General features: G+C 46.5%; 1 protein-coding gene across 6 annotated transcripts in view; it reads left to right on the top strand.

Moving 5' to 3' along the window:
* The window catches only part of LOC143212529 (uncharacterized), an 81,249-nt gene that overhangs the window by 5,967 nt on the left and 49,865 nt on the right, over window positions 1-25,417 (top strand). For 5 of the 6 annotated variants that reach the window (XR_013009726.1, XM_076431398.1, XM_076431395.1 and 2 more), the window contains exon 1: window positions 1-25,417. This exon is cut by the window's left edge and continues 5,967 nt beyond it. Coding sequence is in view for 5 of the 6 variants with exons in the window: in XM_076431398.1 (XP_076287513.1) it covers window positions 23,579-25,417 (1,839 nt within the window). In the remaining variant the exon portion in view is untranslated. The other variant, XM_076431397.1, reaches the window with a different exon arrangement.

Here is a 25,417-nt window from a genome sequence, read left to right as displayed (position 1 = left end):
GGCTGTAGCAGCCCAACGGCCTTTGATGCCATTCTTGCTCATCACTCTCTTTCTCTCTCCCTCCCTTATTCGGCCAAATAGGTTTTTCAGATTAAATAAACTGTTTGCACCCTCGAAGGCAGCCCACTTTTGCCCCGGAACACTTACCAAAGTGAGCGAGCCGCCACGCCCGGTGGCCGAATAAAAAGCTTTCTCCACGTTTGAAACCGCGCGCCGTGGTGCACGCCCCGGAAATACCTTTTCACCCCGGCTACTTCCTCTTTTTCTTTTCAATTAAACCGTGCTGCTGCTATTGCCCCCTACCCCTACCGCACCCCGCGCCCCCTGTTCCACCATTCCGGTTTCGCGGATCCAGAAAGCTGCAAGAATGCGAATGACATTTCATTTAAAACTGAAGCGGTTACACTGCTCGCGAGGCGGCCGCGTTCCTCGCGAGCTCTACGCCGAACCCTAGCGAAATTTCCCATACAGTTTTTGTTCGAATATTATATTAATCTGAAGCTATCGACATTTTATTAAGCTGAAACGCAGATTTTTTCTGCAGCGAGAATTGCACTTCGCTCGAATTCAGGGGAAAAGTTACCCCCTCTCTGCCACCACCAGGTGGAGTAGGGGCAGGAATTAATCTGGCCATTCTGCATATTGCATAGTTATCTTATGGTTTATTACAGGGACCATAACTGTTATAACTAAAACTAAAATGTCATAGAATAACAAGTATTCCATCGACTGAAATCGTTTTTGTTACAAATAAGGATTATATTGTAAATAACCAAAAATTTTTCCCTTGTTGATAAATGTTATAGTTGAGAGAAATTAATTTCGGTCACTCTTATAACTAGACTGCGGATCTTTATGCAGAATAAAAAATATTGATATTGATTGCAGGACACAGGAGCCAAATAAAAATTTGATTCTTCTGTTAATTATCCTATTAAGCTAATACATTGATATCCTCATATATTTTCGACATGTCAACTGCTTTAAATTGTACGTACCCGTTTTTGTCATAAATGCATAAAATCCGCAGTCTACTTATAACAGTTATCAATGAGAGAAATTTATTTCGATCGCCCATAACAGTTATCGATGGGAGACGTTTTTCTCGGTCGCTCATAACAGTTATGAATGAGAGAATTTTATTTCAATCGCTCATAACAGTTATTCGATGAGAGAACTTTATTTCGATCGTTCACAACAGTTATCAATGAGAAAAATTTATTTCTATCGCTCATAACAGTTATCGATGAGAGAAATTTATTTCAAGATTATGGTTGTCACTCTTTGCGACACGTGGTTAGTAAAATTGTAAATCGTGGAAAATCGTTGACTGTGAAAGAACAGCATTTTTTAATTATTTAAAATGACACTTCTTAATGGAAGACCCTGTGTAATAGTCTGAAATTCGATATTACTATATTTACGCTCCGATTGAAATCGAAATCTGGTTAAATGCAACGAGATTGATGACTGCATGTATAATTTCATAAAACACGATATGAAATAGTGGAAGACCGCGCGAGGAGGAACAATTAATAAAAAGTACTATTGATTCTTCTTTTTTTAATTTTGTGATTACCATATATACAATACTTTAATTGTCCTTTTTCAACTAGCTACAAATGTTCCCTGCGTTTCACCCTACAAAAAGTCTCCACTTTGTGACAAACTCGGTTGTGGGTAAATTGAAGGGGGGAGGGTTCATTTCCGCAACAGATTGGCGGCAACTTGCCGAAATTTTAATTAGCAGCCGGTCATCGCATTTTCAACGAATTCATTACGGAAACTTGCTCGTCCCTGTACTAGCAAACACAAGCGCGCTTGTTTGTGTGTGCGGATTACTGCAATTAGTTACATAGTTGCTGGCCGTCTCTTTTTTTCGATTTCCGGAAAGCGTAGAATAAAAAAATCTGTCTGGTTAAACGGGAAGATACTCGGATCTGCTCGAAGTGCGTTCGTTAAACGGATAACTTGTTTCCTCTCTCTCGCTCGCTCTCTCTCCTCTCTCTCTCTCTCAGGGTTACGCGGATGGTTGATGCACGTCGTTGTAAAATGAAGCATAAAGTTGTTCGTAGAGTGCGGGGGCGGCAACGAGAACAGGAAGCGAAGTGAAAGTGGGGAGCCCGAAACTTTCTGGTCGACGTCGACGCCGACGCCGACGCTCGTGGAAACGCGATCCTCGTGATCTGTTTACGATCGTTTGAGAACCGACGACGATATTTGAGCAACCATTTATTCGTCTCTCGGTTGACGAACATGTTATGCTATTTCTCCGCGCGCTGGAATACACGCGACGAATTTACTGCTATTGTCAAATGCGATGATAAACAATTTTATCAATTTGTTCATTCATTCGTTCATCAATTTATTCATTCATTCTTTCCTCAATTTAATCATTCATTCGTTCATCAATTTATTCTTTAATTTATTCATCAATTTATTCTTTAATTTATTCATCAATTTATTCATTCATTCATTCATCAATTTATTTATTCACTCATTCATCAATTTATTCATTCACTCATTCATCAGTTTACTCATTCATTCATTCATCAATTCATTTATTCACTCATTCATCAATTTATTGATTCATTCATGCATCAATTTATTCTTCAATTTATTCATCAATTCATGCATCAATTTATTCTTCAATTTATTCATCAATTTATTCATTCATTCATTCATCAATTTATTTATTCACTCATTCATCAATTTATTCATTTACTCATTCATCAGTTTACTCATTCATTCATTCATCAATTTATTTATTCACTCATTCATCAATTTATTGATTGATTCATTCATTCATCAATTTATTGATTCATGCATCAATTTATTCATTCATTCATTCACTGGGCTAATTATACTATATGAAATACAGCACAGTGTAGCGAGCAGTAATTCTAGGTTTGTGGAAGTAGAATGAGACCACTATGGTCAGCCCAAGGAGGCTAAGACCAACAACTACCTGCATCCTTATTAGGGCTCAGAGATATTGTTTTTAATACTTGTAGCTAGACGAAATTGCAATGACAATTTAATCAAAAAAGTTTCCGCAATACTTTTCACGAGTTATTCTCGTGAATGCATTTGTTAGCAATAATAATATTACTCGCAAACATTTTGTAAAGCAGCTTGGCTACAATGGTTTCATGGTCTGAATTTGAATTGAATTGAACAATTTTTGACAATGTTCGTAATTTTTCTAACAACCAGAACGGCACGCGAAAAAAGCACATTGCATAATCCTCGTGTTTAGGGTTAGCGGGCACAGTACAATGCGCCTGCGTCGACGAGGGAGTGTCCGCCAACCCTCTGCGAAAGAGCTCCTTCCCCTAAATCTTCTCAGACTGGCATTACGTGATTATATATTTCATGGAAACGCAAGGGCAAACGTAATGGGCCGCGCATTGTTCCACAATTGTTCAAGGCCTGGACGTTTGTGGAACCCGTAATTTTTCCGTTTTCACTTTCTCGTGCCGTTCATTGTCGGCCGTTTCATTCGACAACGATCACATGTCCAACATTCATGAGACGAGCCCCGTGTTATTAACGTCGCCACACGTTCCCCATTAACCGAACAATTCGCACAGACACAGGATACGACATTAATTATGAACCGCCAACAAGAAGTGTTATTTTAAATTAGAAAAAACGCTGTGTTTCTTCACAGGTACGGTAAAGTCGCGTTTACTGTCCAACGCGTATCCGATCGTGGACAGCAATCGCGACATTACTGTAACAATCTTTTACGATCTACAATTACTTTCACAATTTTTTCACAAACCTTTTCCCTAGGGAGAAAATTACTTCAAATGACCTGGGGAATCACCCCTTCGAGGGGAGTACAAAATTTCGTTTTCCAGTAAAAATACCACCCCCCCTGCAGGAACGGCAAACTAAAAAATTCCTGCGAATGAAAATTCCATCCCGAAAGGGTTGTACTTCCGGGGCGGGGGTGGTTGACCCATATCGATAGATGAAGGGGGGATAATTCCGGCAAATTCGATTGTTGACGTTCATCGAGGGCAAGGAGAGTCTCAACAAGGCGATCGAAGCCTTTTCGGGATCGAGCCTCCTGAAACTGTCGGCCGCAATTTAGACGCACTTATCCTGCTACTTTCCGGTGAATGGGCTTCTTTTGTACTTCGCGGCGAGAAGAATAGGGGCGAGCAGGGGAGGTAGAAAGAAGTGAGAGGAGAGACGACTGCTTCTGCTGCTGGCAAAGTAGAAGAAGAAGAAGAAGTGAGCCGCCACCGGGAAGAAGCAACAGCTAGCTCTGGGGCTGGCTGTGTGGCGGCGGCGGCGGCTGTTGGCGCATTCGGTTTTAAGTTTGTCACAGTTATACTCGGCCCCCGAACCTCCATCCCTCTTCTCCGTCGGGCGAAAGTGGGTTAAACGAAGTTCCATGATACTTCGCGGTAGCACGGTTCGTCGAGCAGAGCCGCTGATTCAGTTCCTGTGCCGCGCGAGAGGAAAGAGATCACAGAGGATCCGAGGAGATCGTCGATTAAACTCTTTCACGCTCCGGGGAAGAACTAAGGAACCGAGCGTTGCTCTTTTCTTGTTTCGCTTGCTTCTGTTTGCCGGACCCCGGTGTTCAACTTCTCGAGACATCGAATTCATAAATCTCCGGCTTAACACCTTCCCCTTCCGCGACGCTATTCCCCCCTCTCTGTCAAAAATCAGCTGACGAAATGTGAACACTGAAATTACACCTCCAACTGAGAAAATTCGATGCTACTCCCGCGTGAGTGTTGAAATGCTTCTAATTACCAAACTGCGGATTTCATGAAGTTATCGCATAGAACAGCTGGTGACACATAAACAGTGAAAGCGAATTATACTTCCAACTGAAGAAATTCGACGCTACTCCCGCGTAAGCGTTCGAATGCGACAGATAAACGATCTCGCGGTAGCCTGGTCGAAAAACTAGGTAAATCGTACGATACTGAAGAGAAATTCGCAACCCCCCTGGAAGCTGCAGAGAACACAGGGTCTCTCCTCCCCAGCTAAGAAAGAAAAGCTTGGCGGAGAATGGTTCGAAAGCGGCGAAGATAAATCGTATTAACGCCTATCTTGCGGCGCACACAAATCCGCATACACGTGTATATACCTGGCATTCGGTGCACATGGTGTGCACATAAGTGGCCCCCCCCCCTATACATATAAACGGTACATGGACCGGATGGGGGGTAGGTAGGTGTAGGGGTACGTACATCAGTCCACCCCATATGTACGAGGTATTTGCACATTCCATAGGTGCACAAACACGACGATGGTTCTCGTGTGCTCGCGCGCTCGTCTACTTGCTATATATTTAAATACATAGAAGCACACGAGCGAGAAAGAGAGAGAGAGAGAGAGGGTTGTGCAGGTGTGGGAAGAGAGGGTGGTGTACGTTTGTGCGGAACGTCTGCATGCAACCCGGTGGACGCAGGCGCCGGTAGCCATGGCGACGATTCCTTCGGATTGGCCGCAGCTTCCACTTGAATCCCCGGCGTCGACCCCCGCAGCCGGCCTCCGGCTCTGACGTACTATCCGCCACCATCGATAACCCCTCTGGCTCGTAGCTGTGCTCTCGTCCACCCCCGTTGCTAGTAGAGTCTACGAGATTCACCCTCTCCCTTTCTCCAGCCGCCGTTTCCTCTCGAAGATTCGGTACTGCTTGCTCGCGCCACGCTCCCACCAACTTCACCCGCCACCTTCTCTACCTCTTATAACGTTCTTCTCGAAGATTCTCTGGCCTTCAACTTCCCGGTTCATCCACTTCTGATCGCCTACGATTTTCTGCGAACGGGTCGCTTAGTTCTACGTAGGGGGATCTATTGGTAGCTAACTGGCTTCAGCTCTGTGTAGAAGCACACCGGGTTAGCACTGCTACCCCTCTTCTGGTGGTCTTCCCTCTCCTTCGGAGGAGATTCTACTAGACTTCCTGTTTGATAGTAGCCTTCTTCCGGCTCTAATCGCCTAGGATTTTACGTGGGAGGATCTATTGGTAGCTAACAGGCTTCTGTGTAGAAGCACACTCGGTTAGCGTTGCTACACCTCTTCTGGTGGTCTTTTCTCTCGTTTGGAAGAGATTCTACTAGCATTCTTGTTTGATAACAGCTTTCCTTCGGTCCTGATTGCCTAGGATTTTACGTGGGAGGATCTATTGGTAGCTAACTGGCTTCAGCTCTGCGTAGAAGCACACTGGGTTAGCACTGCTACCCCTCTTTTGGTGGTCTTCCCTCTCCTTCGGAGGAGATTCTACTAGACTTCCTGTTTGATAACACCCTTCTTCCGGCTCTGATCGCCTAGGATTTTACGTGGGAGGATTGATTGGTAGCTAACATGCTTCAGCTCTGTGTAGAAGCACGCTTTGTTAGCGTTGCTACACCTCTTCTGGTGGTCTTTTCGCTTCTCCGAAAGAGATTCCACTGAACTTCCTGTTTGATAGCAGCTTTCCTTCAGTCCTAATCGCCTAGGATTTTACGTGGGAGGATCTATTGGTAGCTAACAGGTTTCAGCTCTGTGTAGAAGCACACTGGTTCAGCACTGCTACCCCTCTTCTGGTGGACTTCTTTCTTCTTCGGAATAGATTCTACTAGACTTCATGTTTGATAGCAGCTTTAAGTGGGAGGATCTAGTAGCAGCTAACGGGCATCAGCTCTGTGTAGAATCACACTGGGTTAGCACTGCTGCCCCTGTTCTGGTGGTCTTCTCTCATCTTCGGAGGAGATTCTACTGGAGTTCCTGCTGGATAGCAGCTTTCCTTCGGTCCTGATCAGTTACAGGATTCTGTTCCACTTTCATGGATAATTATTGGTCTGGCTTAGGTCCTATGAAGATCTACGAAGGTCTAAGTTCAGTAGGTATGACCCTGACGTAGAATAGAAGTCTACTGGGTTAAGGGCGATCTACCACCCTCGACCCTTGTCTACCTCAGTCTAGCTCTTCAACACCTCTTCTGGTGGTCTTCTCTGCATCTAATTGGAGAAGATAGTCTCTCTGGTCTTGAACTTCTCTCGTCAAAGAAAGAACACAATTAAAATCTCGTCCCGGTAATTTCGTTTATAAATTTCATTCGAATAATAATGCTCCTGCGCAATACGGTTTGTCGACTACACGGTCTAACCGCATATGGTCGCGCCGCAGCCACAATCAATTAATTGACGAACCATTTTCCAGCTGTTTCGTAGAGGTGGTTTCAAAAACACTGGGTTCGTCCGCCGCACGAAATTTCTTTATTTTTACAAAATCTTCGAACAGCAGTCTAACACAGTTTAGTTCACATTAAAATGCGTCCCCTTCGGCTCATCAATACAAATTGTTACAAAGGAACTTTTCATCGGCAATTTCAACGAGCTGACATCTTAATAACAAATTACCAATTTCTCGAGCTTCCCGTGCCACCAGCCGAAGAACGTTTTCCCCGTCATCGCGAAAGAAAACGGTTACACAGCAGTTCAAAAGGATCGAAGTCGGAAATAAAAGGACAAGTCCTCCACTATCCGCAATTAATTAGCTTCCCGGTGCATTACCAACGTTATTAGTGTGCTGCATCCACGACACAGCGGCGGCGGCGCGGCGGCTGCCGGATAAAGCTAGAGATCGCTTCCGCATTTGCGGGCAACGGCTTGCACGCGGAAATGCTTGCCCCCCGACCAATTAGCATCCTATTTAACGCGAAGATATTCGATTCTTTTCATTCTATCCTAATCGCTTCTCCCGTGAATCTCGCGCCCGGCGAATTTTCGACCGCGTCGCTGTAATTGCGGTGCCACCGGGGGCCAGGAAACTGCACCGGGCGGAAATTTTGCGGCACTCGGGGGAACCGTGACAAAGAAGCGAAAGACGCACGTTGTCGCAGCAGTAAACGTTTCGATGGCGATGAACGTTGCTCGTTAATGAGCGCGCGTGCAGCCGATAATTTCAAGGAAGCGAAGACGCGAACGGTTTGAAAGGTCTCTCTCGCCCGGGAAATCGAGTTTCTGTTTCGAGGAACGACGGGAACGAAATTTTCCCGCGTTTCGGGCATCGCTCGCGATTTCGCCGACCTCGTAACGCGACGTTCTAACCACGTTTGTGAACGGGAGTGTAACTTCGTCGCTGATGCTCTTGCATCTTATCAGTGATATCCTCCATTTTTATATTTGCAAGCTGCCTTTCGGTTTCTGTAAGAGTAATTCACTGTCGAGCCACAATGTCACACGTGGAAATGTTTGTAATTACCGCGAATTTGATATATTCGCGACGAAAATCAGCTGGTGAAATACAAACACCGAAATTATACCTCGAACTGAGAAATTCGACGCTACTCCCGCATAAGTGTTCGCGTAACTGTTTCCCCTTATCCGGCGACTCAAGCTGAACTCTAATTCGCTGTTGAAACTGTGTAGTCCAGTCAATGACTAAACAAAAAATAAACATACTGAAAGTCCCTACTCCTAGGAGGTGAGCGGGCTGCAGGGGGGCACGTAGAAGGTCCCCCTTTCCGCTTATATCTCGGAAACTATGTGTCCTAGCGATAAGACTGTTGTATACAAAATTAAAGCTGACAAAATGTGCCACGAGATTGATTCCATTCAGTTTTTCGCTATCTCGCATAGTTTCCGAGATGTACCCGCGCTCAAAGTTCACTAATTGTGCTGAAGAGTTATCTAGTCTTTGAGCGCGGATATCTCGGAAACTATGAGATATAGCGAAAAAGTGAATTCAATCAATCTTGTGGCACATTTTGTCAGCTTTAATTTTGTGTGCAATGGTCTTATCGCTAGGACGCATAGTTTCCCAGATATAAGCGGAAAACCGAAAAAGGGGATCCCTGCAACTCGCTCACCTCCTAACTAGTCCAAACAAAGACCCAAAGTTAAAAATTGTGTTCGTTCCATTTCCCTTTACAACTTTTCGTTAACTGGACTATGTGGAAATTAAATAAATATGACTGATCAGTACATAAGCATATCCTTGATTCGGAGTTGGATTGCAAGTGCAACTGCAATTTTCCTGCAAGGTGTTCTAGCTAGGCGATCTTCGTTGCAGTATTTCGCGAGCCTCCCAACTGGAACAATCCTCTCTCTTGTTCCTCTTCCGAAGAATACGATCGTCTTTCAGGTTGTCCTGCTAGCCGGAGACACTTTCGCCTTTCGTCATAGTTTCCAGCATTCGTGGATCGCGAGTTCTCTCCAGTCTCTTCAGGTATTACGAGAGCGACCCAGGGGCGAGCACCGTCATCCGGGAGGATTCTCATTTCCGGTATTGAATATTCTCGGTCCCTGGCAGCGCGCTCGTGTTACACGATTACCGATTCCCCGGCACGATTGTAGTCTCTCTTTCCTCCTCGCTCTCCGTGGATTGGATTGGATTACTCGGCACGGTAATTCTAGAAGTTTGCAACGCGCTACCGGTTTTCATGAGGAACGCGCACTGATGATCGATAGTTTTACCGGAGACGGGAGCTGCGATGGGTCGGACCTGAACTTGGCGGGTTCAAGAGCCTCCAGCCTTGAAATTTTCGTTTCTCAGTCCGAGACGTCCCGACAATTTTTTTAACCGTACAAATTTTTTGGATCCACTTTGGTCGTGCATGCAATTTTCAGTCTTTTAAATTCTCCTTATTTTAAATTGGGAAATCACTGCAGATGAATTGAGGAAAAGTTACTTCAACTGATCTTGCTCGAAGATCAAAGATCAAAGATATGATCAAAGTTCGTTTAGTAGAGGGACGACTTCTTTTTAATTGGTAATAAATATTTTTATTAGATTTTTATTCGTAACAAATATGGGGATTTAAGTGATAAAAAATGCGCAGAGTCACGTCAGACCCCCAACAGCCGAGATTTTTCAAAAAGGTTCGATTTTCAAAAAACGTTCGAATTTAATTCAACGTCGCAACTGCAATGACTGTCGCCGACATAAACGGAGGCAGCGAGTGTGTTGACGATGATGTAAATGGGTTAAGCACCGATGCCCATGGATCTCAGAACAATAGGGACAACTTGTAGCGGACTATTTCCTCCTCTGCGATTGAAACCACCACTATATCGCCACTATTATACCAGCCAGTAACCGGGAACACGAACATCATCGATACCTCAGTAACGAGTGCACACAAACGGACACAGAACACGACCGACTTTCAAACAATTGATACTTTGACACACTGAGATCGTTTGCGGCGTGCTGATGATCAACTTTGAACAGAATTATTGTTCCCGTTGCTTGGAACCAAAGAAATTCAAATTCACTTCCGCCGTTATATTCGTGCAACATTTTGCAACATTTGTTAACATTAAAATAGTGACAATGTAACACAGTCCGAAATTCCAAATGTTGCATCTATATGTTAATTATAATTTTAAATATTTATTTTACCTCGTCACGACGTTTTAAATATTTATTTTACCTCGGCATTCAAGGAAAAAAGTTACCCCCTCTCTGCCAGGATTAGTCACATAAACACTTATGAGGGAGTAGCATCGAATTTCTCAGTCGGAGGTACAATTCTCTTGCAATATTATTGTATCTCATCGTGGCATAATGTGGACATTAGTACAAACCACATGGCTAGAGTATTCAGGGGAAAAAGTTACCCACCCTCTACCAGGATTAGTCACATAAACACTTATGAGGGAGTAGCATCGAATTTCTCAGTCGGAGGTATAATTCTCTTTCAATGTTATTGTATCTCATCGTGGCATAATGTGGACATTTGTAACCACATGACCAGAGTATTCAAGGAAAAAGTTACCCCCTCTCTGCCAGGGTTGGTCACATTAACACTTATGCGGGAGCAGCATCGAATTTCTCAGTCGAAGGTACAATTCTCTTTCAATGTTATTGTATCTCATCGTGGCATAATGTGGACATTAGTACAAACCACATGGCCAGAGTATTCAGGGCAAAAAGTTACCCACCCTCTACCAGGATTAGTCACATAAACACTTATGCGGGAGTAGCATCGAGAGAGAATTTCTCAGTCGGAGGTATAATTCTCTTTCAGTGTTATTTTACTTTATCGTGACATAATGTGGACATGAGTACAAACCACTTGGCTAGGGTATTCAGGGGTAAAAGTTACCCCCTCTCTGCCTCTATGGGATTTGTCACATAAACACTTATGAGGGAGTAGCATCGAATTTCTCAGTCGGAGGTATAATTCTCTTTCAATGTTATTGTATCTCATCGTGGCATAATGTGGACATTGGTAACCACATGACCAGAGTATTCAAGGAAAAAGTTACCCCCTCTCTGCCAGGGTTGGTCACATTAACACTTATGCGGGAGCAGCATCGAATTTCTCAGTCGGAGGTACAATTCTCTTTGAATGTTATTGTATCTCATCGTGGCATAATGTGGTCATTGGTACAAACCACATGACCAGAGTATTCAAGAAAAAAAGTTACCCCCTCTCTGCCAGTACCAGATTAGTCACGTGACCAGGAACAGCGTCGTGGAAGGGGAAGCTAGAGTGGAGAGACAAATACTAACCTGACGAATCTGATTCTAGCAATACGTATTTAGACTTTTTGTTATTTTTACAACAATATATGCTTGAATTACCCACAAAAGAGCACGCATAATTTCAACCATTTGAAAATACAGGCTTGACACGGATCTGTTGAAAATCGCCCGGTTAATTTATCAGTGACGCGATTTTTCGGAAATTTTTTTTTTTCCGGGAGCTGAACGCAGGCTCTCGGAGGTTTATCCACGGTCGTTAGTTTACTCGATCCGTCATCGACTCTGCGAAAAAGGTGGTGTCTGACTCGGAGGAGGATAGGCGCGCGGATGCATATACAAGTAGGGAGACACTGCGTGGGCGGATTGCACAGGTGGGCGGCCCTGTGTACGTGTGCACGGTCGACTATGTACGTACGACGGTAAATATGTGGGCCGCAACTAGGAAGCCCGTGTGCACGCGCGCCGGAATCGTGTGTCCGGGATAGTAGTCGTCTTTAAAAATGAAAAACGTTGGATGCGCCGCAGAGCGACGAGACCCAAGCCTGCTGCTTTAAATATGAACGCTCGATTATTTCTCGAGCTGCACCAACATCAAACAGTGACGGAACAACTTTTCGACCGACCCTCTCTCCACTACCTACATAGATCGTCCCGGGCAAATTTTCCGAGCCGGATTTTTCCACGCGAATTCGATAAAGTTTGCTACATTACGCTGTCGAGGAATGCCAGCCCCTAAATTGTGACTCTGTGCACTAGCGAACGAATTCAATTAGAATCAATTCGGATGAATTTTTGTCTCGAGCTTATTTTCCAACGCGAAATTCTGTTCGTAACTTTCTCATTTTTGATTGTTTATTTATGAAACCTCAACTGGCACGTGGGCGGCTCTTTTCCGGTTAAAACGATACCCCACACGATGCAGTTCGAAATATAATTGTTCGCCTAATCCACGTTATAGTGGAACCTCTACTATCCGAACCAGATCAGACACGACGTCTTCGAGACGATTTTAGAATGTGTTCCAGTGGTAGTTTTGCAACGTTCGAGGGCTCGAATGAAAGGTGAAGAATGGCGCTGTATGCTAGAGGTGATCACGTTCAAAAAGCCACCAGAGAACCAGGCTGTTTCTCAAAGCAGAGTTTGTTGGTCGGATCGAAGTGTCGCAGAACGGCGGTATCAATTTGCAAACCGCCACAGGGGATAACTTAAAAATTCGCAAATTGGATCGGTGCTCAACTATGATCGTAATACCGTGAAAGGACCGGGCCACAGGTGGAAGCGCGATTAATCCTTCCCGGGTAACCGGTTTTTCGGCGAAACCAAGGATTTGTGTGTCCCTTTTTTTTCGATATGTGCTTTTTTGCGATTTCTCGTCTCCCTTTTTTTCTACCTTTCCGGGCGGCGATAGACAACGGTGTGTCCCGGCTCGATATTGGTAGGGAAAATCGTTGCGGAAGCGCGCCTCCATTGTTGATTTTGCAAAATCCTCTCGGCGGCGGCAGAGGAACAGCTGTCCCGACCGGCATGCCGAGAGGAAGGGATGGAAATACTCGATGGATTCCGGAACGAGTATCGCGTGGCCGCTGATAATTATTTATTTTTCCGAATTTGGAGCGCACTGCATTTTTGCGCGAATTTATTAAAAGGGTGCGTGACGGGATGGAGAGGCGCGCGTGGCCCGCGTTTAATTGAAAAAGCTGGCCGCGCCGCACGGACCCGTGGGTTCAGCGTTAAATAATTGTTGTGTTTCCCGACGCGACGGAAGAACGTAATTTCGAGCGCAGCACGGCAAAAAAATGCACTGCCCGCTTCCCGTAGCCTCGTGTTTGCAATAATAATTCCCAACCTCTGACTTTTCCACCGTTTACGTGCTCTTCAAGAACTTCGACGGCCTCGCCGGTCGTTCTGACCGGTTTAATAAACTCAATTTTTTTATTTTCATAAAACACCCTCGCAGTAGGGTTAGTGTAGAGGTAGTGGGTCCTAGTCGAAACCTCTACGAATGACGATAGAAAACGAAAATCGACAAGACACGAAGAAATTAACAAGTTAAACCAACCCACCCTAATCATTAATTGAATTTATCCCCGAGATCCGTTGAAAGGGGTAGTTTTCTCCCTCGCAGTCTCAACTGTGGCGATTATATTCGCCGAGAGGGTACAAGCTATGCAATCGATCAAGGAGTCCTCTGAAGAAACAACCATAAATGCCTGGGAGAGCGTACAGGGAACAGAGGTAGTAGTTCCGGCATGATATTGTTGCAATTGCAACTCGGAGTAATGACGACAAATACCTGATGTAGGGGCGAGAAAGACGTACAGGGGTGAAAGAGAGAGAGAGAGTGGGGTGTCCATGTTCGGATCGATCAAGAGTCCTGGTGTCTGAAGGAACATGAATGCCTAACATAGGGGGCGAAAGAATATAGGGTAGTAACAGATACTCCTAAAACGACGTTGTCTGCCGAAAATTTGGATGAAGATGAAACCTCTGGAGCAACGATAAATAGCCGACGGTGTAAGAAGAGAGGGTTGGAAGGAGACGGAGGGTAGTAACTGGACAAGCAAACAAAGTACGGGCACGATGTCCGAAGTGTGCGCCGATAGCCGGTGGTTCTGGAACGGTCTAACCAGTTGTTGCACCCCTCCTCGGACTTCTTGCACCCCGCCACCGAGTCGCGCAACCACCCCCAGGCTCCCTGGGAAGCTCCCTCTCTCTTGCTCCTCTCGGAGCCCTCGTGGCATGGCCCTGGTCGACCGAACGAACGAACACGAACGAACCCTTCCTCTCCCTGCTCTGGGTACAGCGCCTACGCCTCCCACGTTGCCCCGGCAACCCCAGCTTGGGGTTGGCCACCGCCTCCTCCGTGCACCGCGGCTCCATTCACCAGCAACCCCCTCTCCACGTCATCAGCTTCTCCTCATCTACGCCGGAGAAGCGTCGTCGTCCTCCTCTTCTACCTCGTGCGCTAGCTCTCCTCATCATGGGCTCGCTTCTCCTAACTTCTCCTCATCTAGCCTCACCTGGCCCTCCACCCTCGCACAGCTTCTCGGTCCAACCCCCGCCCTCCCGTTCTTCTTCCTCTTTCTCGTCACCGATCCTCTTTCTCCCTTGCATCAGCGCACGTCGAGAGGATAGAGGGAGAGAGGACAGCCTTTCGTTCGTTCGTTGCTCTTCTACCACCCTTCCCTTCTCTCTCGAAGGAGAGAAGGTTACTGTCCTCTTTCCTCCTCTTCTCTCTCGAACCCTTGCGCACAGGTTGGACAGAGAGGAGAAGCGGTCGTCGCTAAAGAGGGTGCGAGGAAAACAGCGGAGGGGTGGAAAAGGGTAGTAGCAGGGGAAGGTCGATGGAGGATTTCGGCAGCGCTGGAAGCCAACCGGATTAACGTTTCTCGAATAATTTATGCAAATTCCGTGAGAAACAAACATCCTCGGCGGAACACCAATATCCTACAATTTCGGCAACCCTCCGCCGGACGTTCTCTTCGAGATGTCGTGGCTGTGTATCGAGAAAATAATATCGATCCCCGGACTCACCGGCCCGGCCCCTGGACCTCGAGGTGAGAATTTCATGTACCACTGTCTCGTTCTACTGGCACAATGTCTCTGTGTTTCTACGGTCCGCTGTCTCTCTCTCTCTCTCTCTGTCGAAAGAGAGACGTGTCTTCGGATGCGCAGTTCGGGGGTGGGTCGAGCAGAGGGATGTCACTCGGGGAAGAAAAGTTGAAAGGGCAAATTGAGATTGTTAACGTGCGACGAATGCGTAAGTTGGGGTGCTGTTTGCGGGGATGGAATATGTTCGGGGTAGTAATGGCAGTTTTAAGGGTGAGTCCTGGAGAAGAACGGTTTCTTCGGGGTGCTCGAGGTGTAATGCGTTTATCGCGATACTCGCCGCAAGAAAAATTGTAATTCCTTCGTCGACGTTATCGCATTAATTTATAGCCGAATTGTTCCCTGAAATCTTTTATATCAATATACAGGGTATTTCACCTAACTCGACTACCTTGAATATCTTTGTTGTTTTTAAAGACACGTCAAATGTCTGAAGGACAAAGTCGAATAGTAAAATGGGGCTCATACGATACTAAAAATAGTTTTGTTTTTGTGTAATTTTTTTAGAGACATGAAGGTCACCTTCATCTTTTTAAATGGAATGAGGTATTTTTTAATACATCAATCGATGCAGCTGAACATTCGTTATAAAATAGTACTATCCTGTGTATGTCGGAAAGTTAGTACTTCAGGAGATATTTCAATTGAAATAACTCTAGAACACCATTACTATCGTACTAAGACGCTAGCGTTTACTTACTTGCGAATTCGATAAAGTTTGCTACATTACGCTGTCGAGGAATGTCAGCCCCCTTAATTGCGACTCTGTGCACTAGCGAACGAATTCGATTAGAATCAATTCGGATCAATTTGTGTCTCAAATTTATTTTACAGCGCAGAATTCTGTTCGTAACTTTCTTATTTTTGATTGTTTATTTATGAAATCTCCACTGGCACATGGGCGGCTCTTTTCCGGTTAAAATGATACCCCACACGATGCAGTTCGAACTACAATTGTTCGCCTAATCCACGATATAGTGGAGCCTCGACTATCCGAACCAGATCAGACACGACGTCTTCTAGACGATTTTAGAACGTGTTCCAGTAGGAGTTTTGCAACGTTCGAGGGCTTGAATGAAAGGTGAAGAATGGCGCTGTGTGATAGAGATGATCGCGTTTAAAAAGTCAACAGAACTAGTTTACTTGTGTAACGTTTTAATACGACAGTAATGGTGTTTAAGAGTTATTTAAATTGAAATATCTCCTAAACTACTAACTTCTCGACATACATAGGTTAGTACTTTTTTATAACAAATGTCCAGCTGTTCACGTATTAAAAAATACCTCATTCCATTTAAAAAAATGAAGGTGACCTTCATATCTCTAAAAAGAATTACATTAAAACAAAAATCTTTTTGTTAACGCATGAGCCCCATTTTACCATTCAACTTTTTCCTTCAGACGTTTGACGTGTCTTTAAAAACAACAAAGATATCCAAGGTGGATCAGTTAGGTGAAATACCCGGTATAAAAGTGGATTATTTTTGTAACATTCTCACATCTAGTGGATCCTAAAGAAAATGTACGTACCCAACAATCCATCCACTAGATACGAGAATGTTAAAAAAAATAGTTCACTTTTACCGTATATTGATAATTAATTAGTTATTAATCATGTTCGGTTTAGAGTTTTTACTTTGCAGAAAATTTGATTCTAAAGTGCGCTCTTCCCGCAGCATGACGACGCTTCGCTATAGCGATTGCGACTCTCCCACGGAAGTTGCTGGACGCTTTGATTCGTTCGATTGAGCGCGGCGCGATTGAGTCATTTAGAATCTGCCACTTCGCGTGCGCGACGTGTGTAATCAAATTCGAAAACAGAAGAGTGTGTCAGCTCTCGAGTCCTCCAGTTAAGCAAGGTGTTCCCACAATTGAGTCGACAAATTAAATTAACGCGAACATCTCGCTTGAGTCGTGTAAACATGTTTCACAAGTAGATAAACTCCTGACGAGTGCCCAATAATTGATTACGTGCGATGTACTACATTCAGAAAAATTCAATCAGCTGAAGAACAATTTTCAATGTGTGAAAATTATTTTTAAAAAAATGTTTACGTCGCATTAGAAAATTCGCAGGCCGTACACAAAAGATACAGTGTCTCGTTATCTCGGAAACTATATCGTGCCAGCTCGTAATAATTTCCCCCGCGAAAGAAAACTCGGTTCTGCGAGAGGAGGAAAAAGAAAAGAACAAGTGACAGCCCCTGCGCTTAGCAAGCGTGGCCTCAGAAGGAAACTAGCCGTACCCGTTCCTGACTAAACTATTCGAAACCGGGGAAAGTGGTAAACGGGAAACGTTCTATCCGAATGACGTGTTTTCTTTGGGCCGGTGTGCACGGCCGTGTAACTTTTAATTGGGTTATCTGTCCCGGAACGCCGTCAATCCGCGCGCCACGGTTATAGCCCCGATACATAGAGAGCTTTTCCATGTACCGCCGCGCCGGTGACCCGAATAACAACGTTTTAAAGACGGCAATCGCGTATACAAGCGGCTGAGCCGAGCCGAGCCCTTTTCCCCATTCTGTCATCGACAGAGAAATTAATAACAGATCTAGCTAAATAATCAAGCGTTACGTCGCCGACCGTACTGCGATTCGTTATTTGCAACGTTCTCCTTGTATAGACACGTCCTGCAATCACAGATTGCTATGCTGAATATACTCCCGAACCTACTGGTACATTTGTCGTTACCGCCAGCAGCGTCTTATCGTGTCCGAAATCACTTGTACCACGTACAGATGCTAGTCCTTAAACTAATTTATTGTTATAACTTCTTTGTTTTGCATTATTTCTCCGTGACACGTTTTTTTTATACATGCGCGACTATTTCCCGATTGAAACGACACCCCACACGATGCAGTTTGGATTGTAATTGTTCGCCTAATCCACGATATAGTGGAGCCTCGATTAACCGAAGTCGTCAGACGCGATATCTTCGACACAATTTTAGATTGTGTTCCAGTGGGGGTTTTGAAACGTTCGAGGGCTTGAATGAAAGATAAAGAATGGCACTGTGGGATAAGGGAAACTAGGCTTAGAAAGAATGACGAGAACATGTTGGAAAATCGACAAAACTAATTTTGTCTTCAATTTCTCGGACTACCGACCTCCCAGAATTTTCCAAAGGTTCGCCCGGGGAATTTGCGTGCTTGAAGGAAAATCGTTTGACGATCGGGAATGTACTTTGAAGGGACTCCGGGGAAGAGAGATGGCCTGTAACTTTCAACATTTTTGTTGGCGACGGGCATTGTTGGAACGTCCGCGGAAGTATTATCGATTATGCGCGTTTCGAGGCGACTGTCACGCAGAATTGTCTCGTGGACGGGTTCTGGATCTCCGTTTTCTAGAGTTTGCCATGTCGAATTAACCCCCTTCGAGGACGAGGACAATGTTTCTGTTCGTCGGACGGAGGGTCCTCCATCCGGAAGATCGAATCTGAACGTTCAGCCTCTCGCGCGGCGTCAATTCGATTCACCCTCTCCTCGGAGATAGAAAACTGCGTCGATGGCAACCCAGGTTACACCCTTCCGAGGCTGTGCCAGGCCACGTAACATCGTAAGAGACTCCACAGCGACGACTAAGAGGGTTGTCGCTTTTTCGGGGGTGGCGGAGAGCCCGCCTTCTTTCCGCCTGCAGTCGACGCACGTGGAAACTCGATTCCACTCGGGTTGGTCCGTCGTCGCTGCATTCGAAACTACTGTCTACGATTTTCTCGTGATGTTACGGGTTCATCGATCTTCCGCTGGGTCGCAGGTTGCACAGCAATGTCTTAAAACTTTCTATCCTACACAGACGCCCCGCGGCTTGAACTAATTTATTGGTGAAGCTTTGTTGTTCCCGGTTGTTTCGTGATGAAACTTTCACCGACACACGGACGACTCTTTCCCGATTAAAATGATACCCCACACGATGCAGTTTGGATTAGAATCGTTCACGTAATTCACGGTATAGTGGAGCCTCGATTAACCGAACTGATCGGACGGGACAATTTTAACACGATTTTAGATTGTGTTCCAGTAGGAATTTTTCGACGTTCGAGGGCTTGAATGAAAGGTGAAGGGTAGCGCTTTGTGATGAAGGTGATTAAATTCAAAATGCTAAGTCGCTGGACGAAGCAGTCAAGAAACAAAGATACGTTTCGCATAAAAATCCGCAGTCGAATAATGAACGTTGAGCGCGTGTGCCTTAAATTCGGACATTTCTGGCATAGCACGTGATCTTTCCGGGAGGTGGAGCGTCCAGGTTATTAGCCGAGCTTACGAAATGCCCTGTTTGTCGGTGAAACAAGGTTCCATATTCCACGGACCTCAACAAGGACGAGTTCCATGAGGGGGCCCTCAGATCAAATCAACGCCGAGGCCCGGCGGTATGCGAGCCTCGAATTCCGGACGCGGCGGAGACAATGTGCAACCGGAAAGTAATCACGCGTACGGCCGTACAGAGGACCCGATCGATTATCCTGCATCCGCGGTGTGCACGGTGCACGGGGATGATGGTGCACAGTGTGCTGTACTGCACACGGTGTATACGGTGTACGTACGTACGCGCTCGCTGCCGCCGCGCACCGCAACTACGTGACAAATATTATCGCGATCGACCAACCAGCTGCGTTTGATGTGGACGCGTTTATGAAATGCCGACACGCCGATAATCATGCGCGACCAGCGCCCAAGGCTAAATCCGATTTGCAATATTAAGCTGCCCCCCATCCGTCCTCCTCCTCCTCCTCCTCCTACTCCTCCTACTCCTCATCCTCATCCACCTCCCTTTCTGTCCCTCCCCGGGCTTCAACGACGCCATGTTCGCTCTCTTGCACAACCCGTGTAAACCAGTCGATCATTTTTCGGCCCCCGACTAATTAGCACGCTCGATTTAACCGGCACAACCTCCGGAACTAACTCATCTTCGCTCCTGTCCAAAATGCTGATCTATTGGGAAGTTAGAGGTCCGAAACTGTCCTAAAGCTTTTGAAGGTTGCTAGAGAAGTTCACCGAGTTTAGGATTGTTGATTTGGATATCATTTTGGGGAGGATTGAATGGGCATTGGACCCCATTGAACTCACTCCTCTTCACTGGGTTCCAAAATGATGATCTATTGGGAAGTTAGAGGTCTGAGACTGTACTGAAGCTTTCGAAGGGCGTTAGAGGTCGGAAGTAGGTTCACCAAGTGTAGGATTGTTGATTTCCAATCTTATTTTCTGAGGGTTGTTTAGGACACTGTGAACGATCTTAACAATTCTTGTTGCATAGGTCAAAACCCAATTTCATCATTGTCCATCGAACATTTCCACTGGATGATTGCTAAAGCTTCAGCATCTGTTCCGAATCGTTTCCGAACGGCGTCTGATCAGTCAGGTCTTATTCTCCTGAAACAACATCACGGGAGACGCACATCTACAGGGGCGCTTGGGGCGTTGATCTTTCGCTCCGGTTGCGAGAAAAAAGTCGAGTCACAGACATACACACACTCACACACACATCCTCAAATATGTGCAAATTGAAACACCGTGGCTCGATAGTCCCCCTTTTCCAAGAGGAACACGTCTATTCCGGTAACTGCTCGTTCCATCCTCGACGAGGTACCCTTGCTCGAGCGTTCACGAACATGCGAGAGTGACGTCACCGTCCGGTAACGTCATAATTTTTCCTGCCATCGTTTTACATTTGTTTGCTATATTTTCTGTTCTTCGAACATGTTTCTGGAACACACCTACTGACCCACTTGACATTATCCGGTACGGTGGTGGGGGACTTAAACAGCCAATGATCATTCGGATCTTTTTACAAAATGAAAATTTTCTGCATCGATTCTACAGCTGCCAAGCAACCAGTTCTTCCTATTTTTGCTAACTTTATTATTAATTTTCCTTCCACAGAAAGGAAGGAACAAATATAAAATGAAGTGACCAGAGTATCCAGATCAAAACTTCTGTCCCCACTCCACTCCCCACGCGTCGCGTCACGTGACTAAACTAGTGGCGGCAGAGAGGGGGTAACCTCGTGACACCAACCGCAATACATATCGTATTCTGCGTTTCGAAGTAACTTACGCCTATTCCCATTCCCATGATTCAACCTCCACGCTCGTATGCATAACCAGGTAAATTTTACCATACGCAGAGGACTCTGACGCATAGCGATTGCGCAAGCATACTCCCCATCGGCCTTGACTCACCGTTCCAGGTCCTTAGATTGCTCCTAGTGACTGAAGTCTCGTCTAAAGTGACCTACAAAATTGCCTATCCGCTACTCGAACAGTTCTGGTAGCACGAGTCGCGGACATCGAGATAAGAGATTCGTAAACAAAGTTTTAAGAAGCGACATCGATCGATGCCACCGCGCGGCGTGCTTGTTTTGATTGTATCCTGAACTGCACGGAGCTCGGGAGTTCCAACGCACCGCGCGGCGGCGCCTTTCATGCTGTCACACTTGACATTTTTACGACCGCTTTGAATCCGCCGCGTGCCGATCATGACCCAATACAGAGCCATCAATTCCGATCATATTAATCGCTCCGCGAGAGATGACTAATGAAACTTGCCCCTCGATCTTCGGGTAACCAGCATCGCCCTTAACCTTTACCGAACCCGTCGTAGATACATCATGTCCTTAGGCCATTGTACACATCGGAGAAAACATTGTTTGGATCTTAACAACGTCGGTGCAGCACCGTTTGGTGTAACAGTAATAATCAGGAGCAACACGGTGCTTATAGAACCAGACCTACACGATTTAAGTAATGATAGATACTATTGGATTGGAGAGAAAGTTCGTAGCGTTTTCAACTTAACCCGGCGTTAGTTAGGTGGGCTCTCACAGACCCCAGAGATTTTAGATTGATTGTGACATTATAAAGATGTTTCATTAGTTAAGTATTTTTGAATCATAAAAATTTAATTTCGTGGATCTGCGTTTTTACTCTGATAAATTACAAGCCTCTTAAGCAATACCTAATCTTATATTTATGAGAAAGTTATTTATTTCTATAATACAATATATTATTTCGGTGGGTCTGTGAGACCCCACCTTGCCACTTACGATACATTTCCCACCTTACCAACGCCGGGTTAAAAATCGAAGATGCATCGTTTGGTGTAACAGTAATGATCAGGAGCAACACGGTGCTTATAGAACCAGACCTACACGATTTAAGTAATGAAAAAGATACTACATATTGGGTTGGGAAGAAAATTCATAGCGTCTTCAAATTAAGAATCGAAGATAAAATTAAGGTATTTATTCATATGTTTACTCAATAACACCAGAGGTCATCTCGAGAATGGCAAAAAGTAATAAGAACCGAATAGAAAATATGTTGTTGAATAAATCTGTGAACAAATATCTGAATTTTAGCTTTCAATTTCAATTTACAAACCTCACGACCTTTCCTTCCAACCCAATATTTAATACTTCAATTAATGCTTTAACACTTTCGATCAGAAATGTTCGTTTAATCCACGGTATAGTGGACCCTCTACCGATTGTCTCGATTTTAAGTGGATTCTTCGAGACGATTTTAGAATGTGTTCCAGTAGGAGTTTTTCGACGTTTGAGGGTTTAAATTGAAGGTGGAGGGATGCTTTTTCTGATGGGGGCAATTAGGTTTGAAAAGAATGCCGAGAACATGTGTTAAAATTGGAATACGAAAATGAGGGATTGGGGTGAACGTGCCCTACTTTACCGGGGACCAATATTATTACATACTATTATGTACACCTATTGAAGAAAATATTGTTAGAATATAAACAACACACACTACTAGTACGTATCGCGTCACTGACGTGCAACTATCGACGGCCTTGACAACAAAATGATAAAAATGTATAAAATTGTATTTGCACGGGAGGGCTCGGTAACTACGGGGATTTCCAGTGTACGCGAGAGAGAGAGCCGTAGTCCTCGTCCCCAACCCCCCGCGTGGGAGCACTGTATATCGGTCCGGTAATGGAGCCCGTCGTGTTGCGTGGACGTCCTCGAACCCGGTGACCATACGTCCGTCGTGATACGTCATCTCGTTCCATCGTTGCTCTCCGCTGACGCTCTGTTTCTCTCTCCCGGATTTCCTCTCCTTCTCGCGTCCCATCGGTGTCTGTCTCTGTTGGTTACGGGTGGCGCTTGCTTGGCCGTGTTCCCAGTCCTCTCTCTTCATCCCGCGAAACCCTCTCCCTCTATCTCTCTCTCTCTCTCGCGCGCTCTATCCCGTTCTCTCTCCGTGGCATGCCAACCAACGAGTCGGGTCCGCTTTCGTTTTGTGCGCGCCGGGGCGGCGGTACATCAAAGCCTTCTAGTTCCCGCTCCGGCCTTTGACGGCTGCGTCGCGGCCGTTCGCTCAGTCATCGCTCGGTAGGCGAAGCCGGCACGCCGTGGATGAGCGGTCGCACGCGCGCGCGAGCGAATCCTTCCCGAAATTCGCGAGACACGTCCCGGATAAGTCGTCCCAGGGTCTCGGAGACGATCCTTAAGAACGACGGAGGCCCTGGGGGCGGGGGGTGGTGGTTCCTCCGACGGTCTCGCGAGGAACATGTCACCCCGCGGCAAGTGTACCTGCGGCGCTAACAACAAGCTACCTAAGAAAGTACGGCTGGTAGGAGGGGGATACAATAATCATAATCATCGTTATCATCGATCCCCCGAGGACCCGGCACGGAGCCCGTCCAGCGGAACGATCGCCAACAGCACAGCCAATAAGTCCGTGGCGGCGTGCGAGGGTCGATCGTCGTCGGAGCCGCGCATGCGCCACAACGAGATTACTCAGCCCCATGAAAACGGCTTCCGCCAGCATAGATGCCAGACGAAACGCTGGGATCACAGCAGCCCGTCCAACGATCGTCCCGGAGACTCTGCTCGATGTCTCCATCAGAACCATGGAGACGTGTCGTCGTCGACGCACCTGTTCTCCTCGTCGGACCCGTGCTTCGGGAACTGCACCTCTCCGCCTTCGACCGCCTCCTCGCCGACATACGACGCGACCTACGTCTCCCGGGAGAAACCGGAAGAGCCGAAATACGAGGTCAGGCTCGAGCCAAGCTCCGAGGAAAGGTCCGTAGAGTCTAGACACAGTGAGCAGGACAACAGACTGAGGACTCGGAGGCAGGAGAGACAGTGTGCCAGCAGGTCAACGTTCGACAGGGACTCCCCGGAAAATTGTTCCGCCATCTGTGCACCTTCGTCCACAATCTCCTCGTCCTCGTCCTACTCCTCGGTGTCCACCACGTCGGAGACGATCACCGACTCGGCTCAGCCGAACCCCGGAACCTCGACCCAGGTGGAAGTCGAGGCTCTGAGGAGTGTCCTGGAGGGTTACAGCCGCGACCGCATCTACCTCGCACATGTGTCCTTCCTGGATTGGCGGGACCTGCCTGGATGTCATCGGGGCGCCACTGTCGGCCCAGCTGGCAACGTCGAGAGAGTGTGGGTGGTGGGGGCCGCTGATCACGAAGGACACCATAGAACCAGACTGCTGGTGACCGGTCGCCACTGGCGGCCCCGTTGCCTCAGACGAGTAAACATGCTGAGCCAACCGGTTATCTACGCTGGCGGCGGAAGAGGCTCGCTAACCGTCGACCTCTTCTTATGGTGGTTCCACAAAGAGTTCGCGGTGACAGCAATGGCGATGCACCCGGACGGAGCGGTCCTCGTCGCCGAGACCGCGGACTATCTGCCTCCGGAGGCTGACTGCGTCGCCGCCGGTGGATTGGTCCGGTTGGTGATCGTCCCGAAAGATTACCTAGAGACGAGGATCGTGATCAAGGAGTTGAGAGTCATACTAGCCACCGGTGTCCTCTCCAGAGCGTCTTACGGTGTCTACCAGAGAACAGAGGACGAATCGTTGTTCGCCTATCTGAGACGATTCACTCTGAAAGAGGCGTTTGCCGATCTCCACAAGGCCTGGTTGAGTGTCCGATCGGAGACGTTCGCCAGGAGTTGGATCCTGGAGGATAACTCTGTAGGCTGTTCGAATCCCGGGCTGAGCTTGTCGCCGAGGATTCAGGTGTTGGCCGATCATGAGAAGGACAGGCTGTTGTTGATCAAGCTGCAGAGCCTGGCTCGGGAAGTGGGTCTCGAGGTCAGCGAGGAGGAGTTGAGCAAGTGGATCCTGGATGAGGAGAGCGAGCTGGCGCGTTGCGTTAAGATCAAGGAGCTCGAGGAGGATCATTGCTGCGTGAAGATCGAGGCGGAGGAGAGGTCAACCGATTACGAGGACGCCGAGGAACCGGAGGAAGAGGACGACGAAGACGAGCCAACCGCGAAAGAGGCGGTCGGTCTGCTGTCGAGGGTGCTGACTTGGATGGAAAGGGAACCTCTCGATCCAGGACTGTTACTCGCCGTCAGATCGATGCGCGATACCGCCGCACTCATG

Source organism: Lasioglossum baleicum, chromosome 10 (genome assembly GCF_051020765.1).
Source record: "Lasioglossum baleicum chromosome 10, iyLasBale1, whole genome shotgun sequence".
Taxonomy (NCBI): Eukaryota; Metazoa; Arthropoda; class Insecta; order Hymenoptera; family Halictidae; genus Lasioglossum; species Lasioglossum baleicum.
This window is presented reverse-complemented; position numbering and strand designations above follow the sequence as displayed.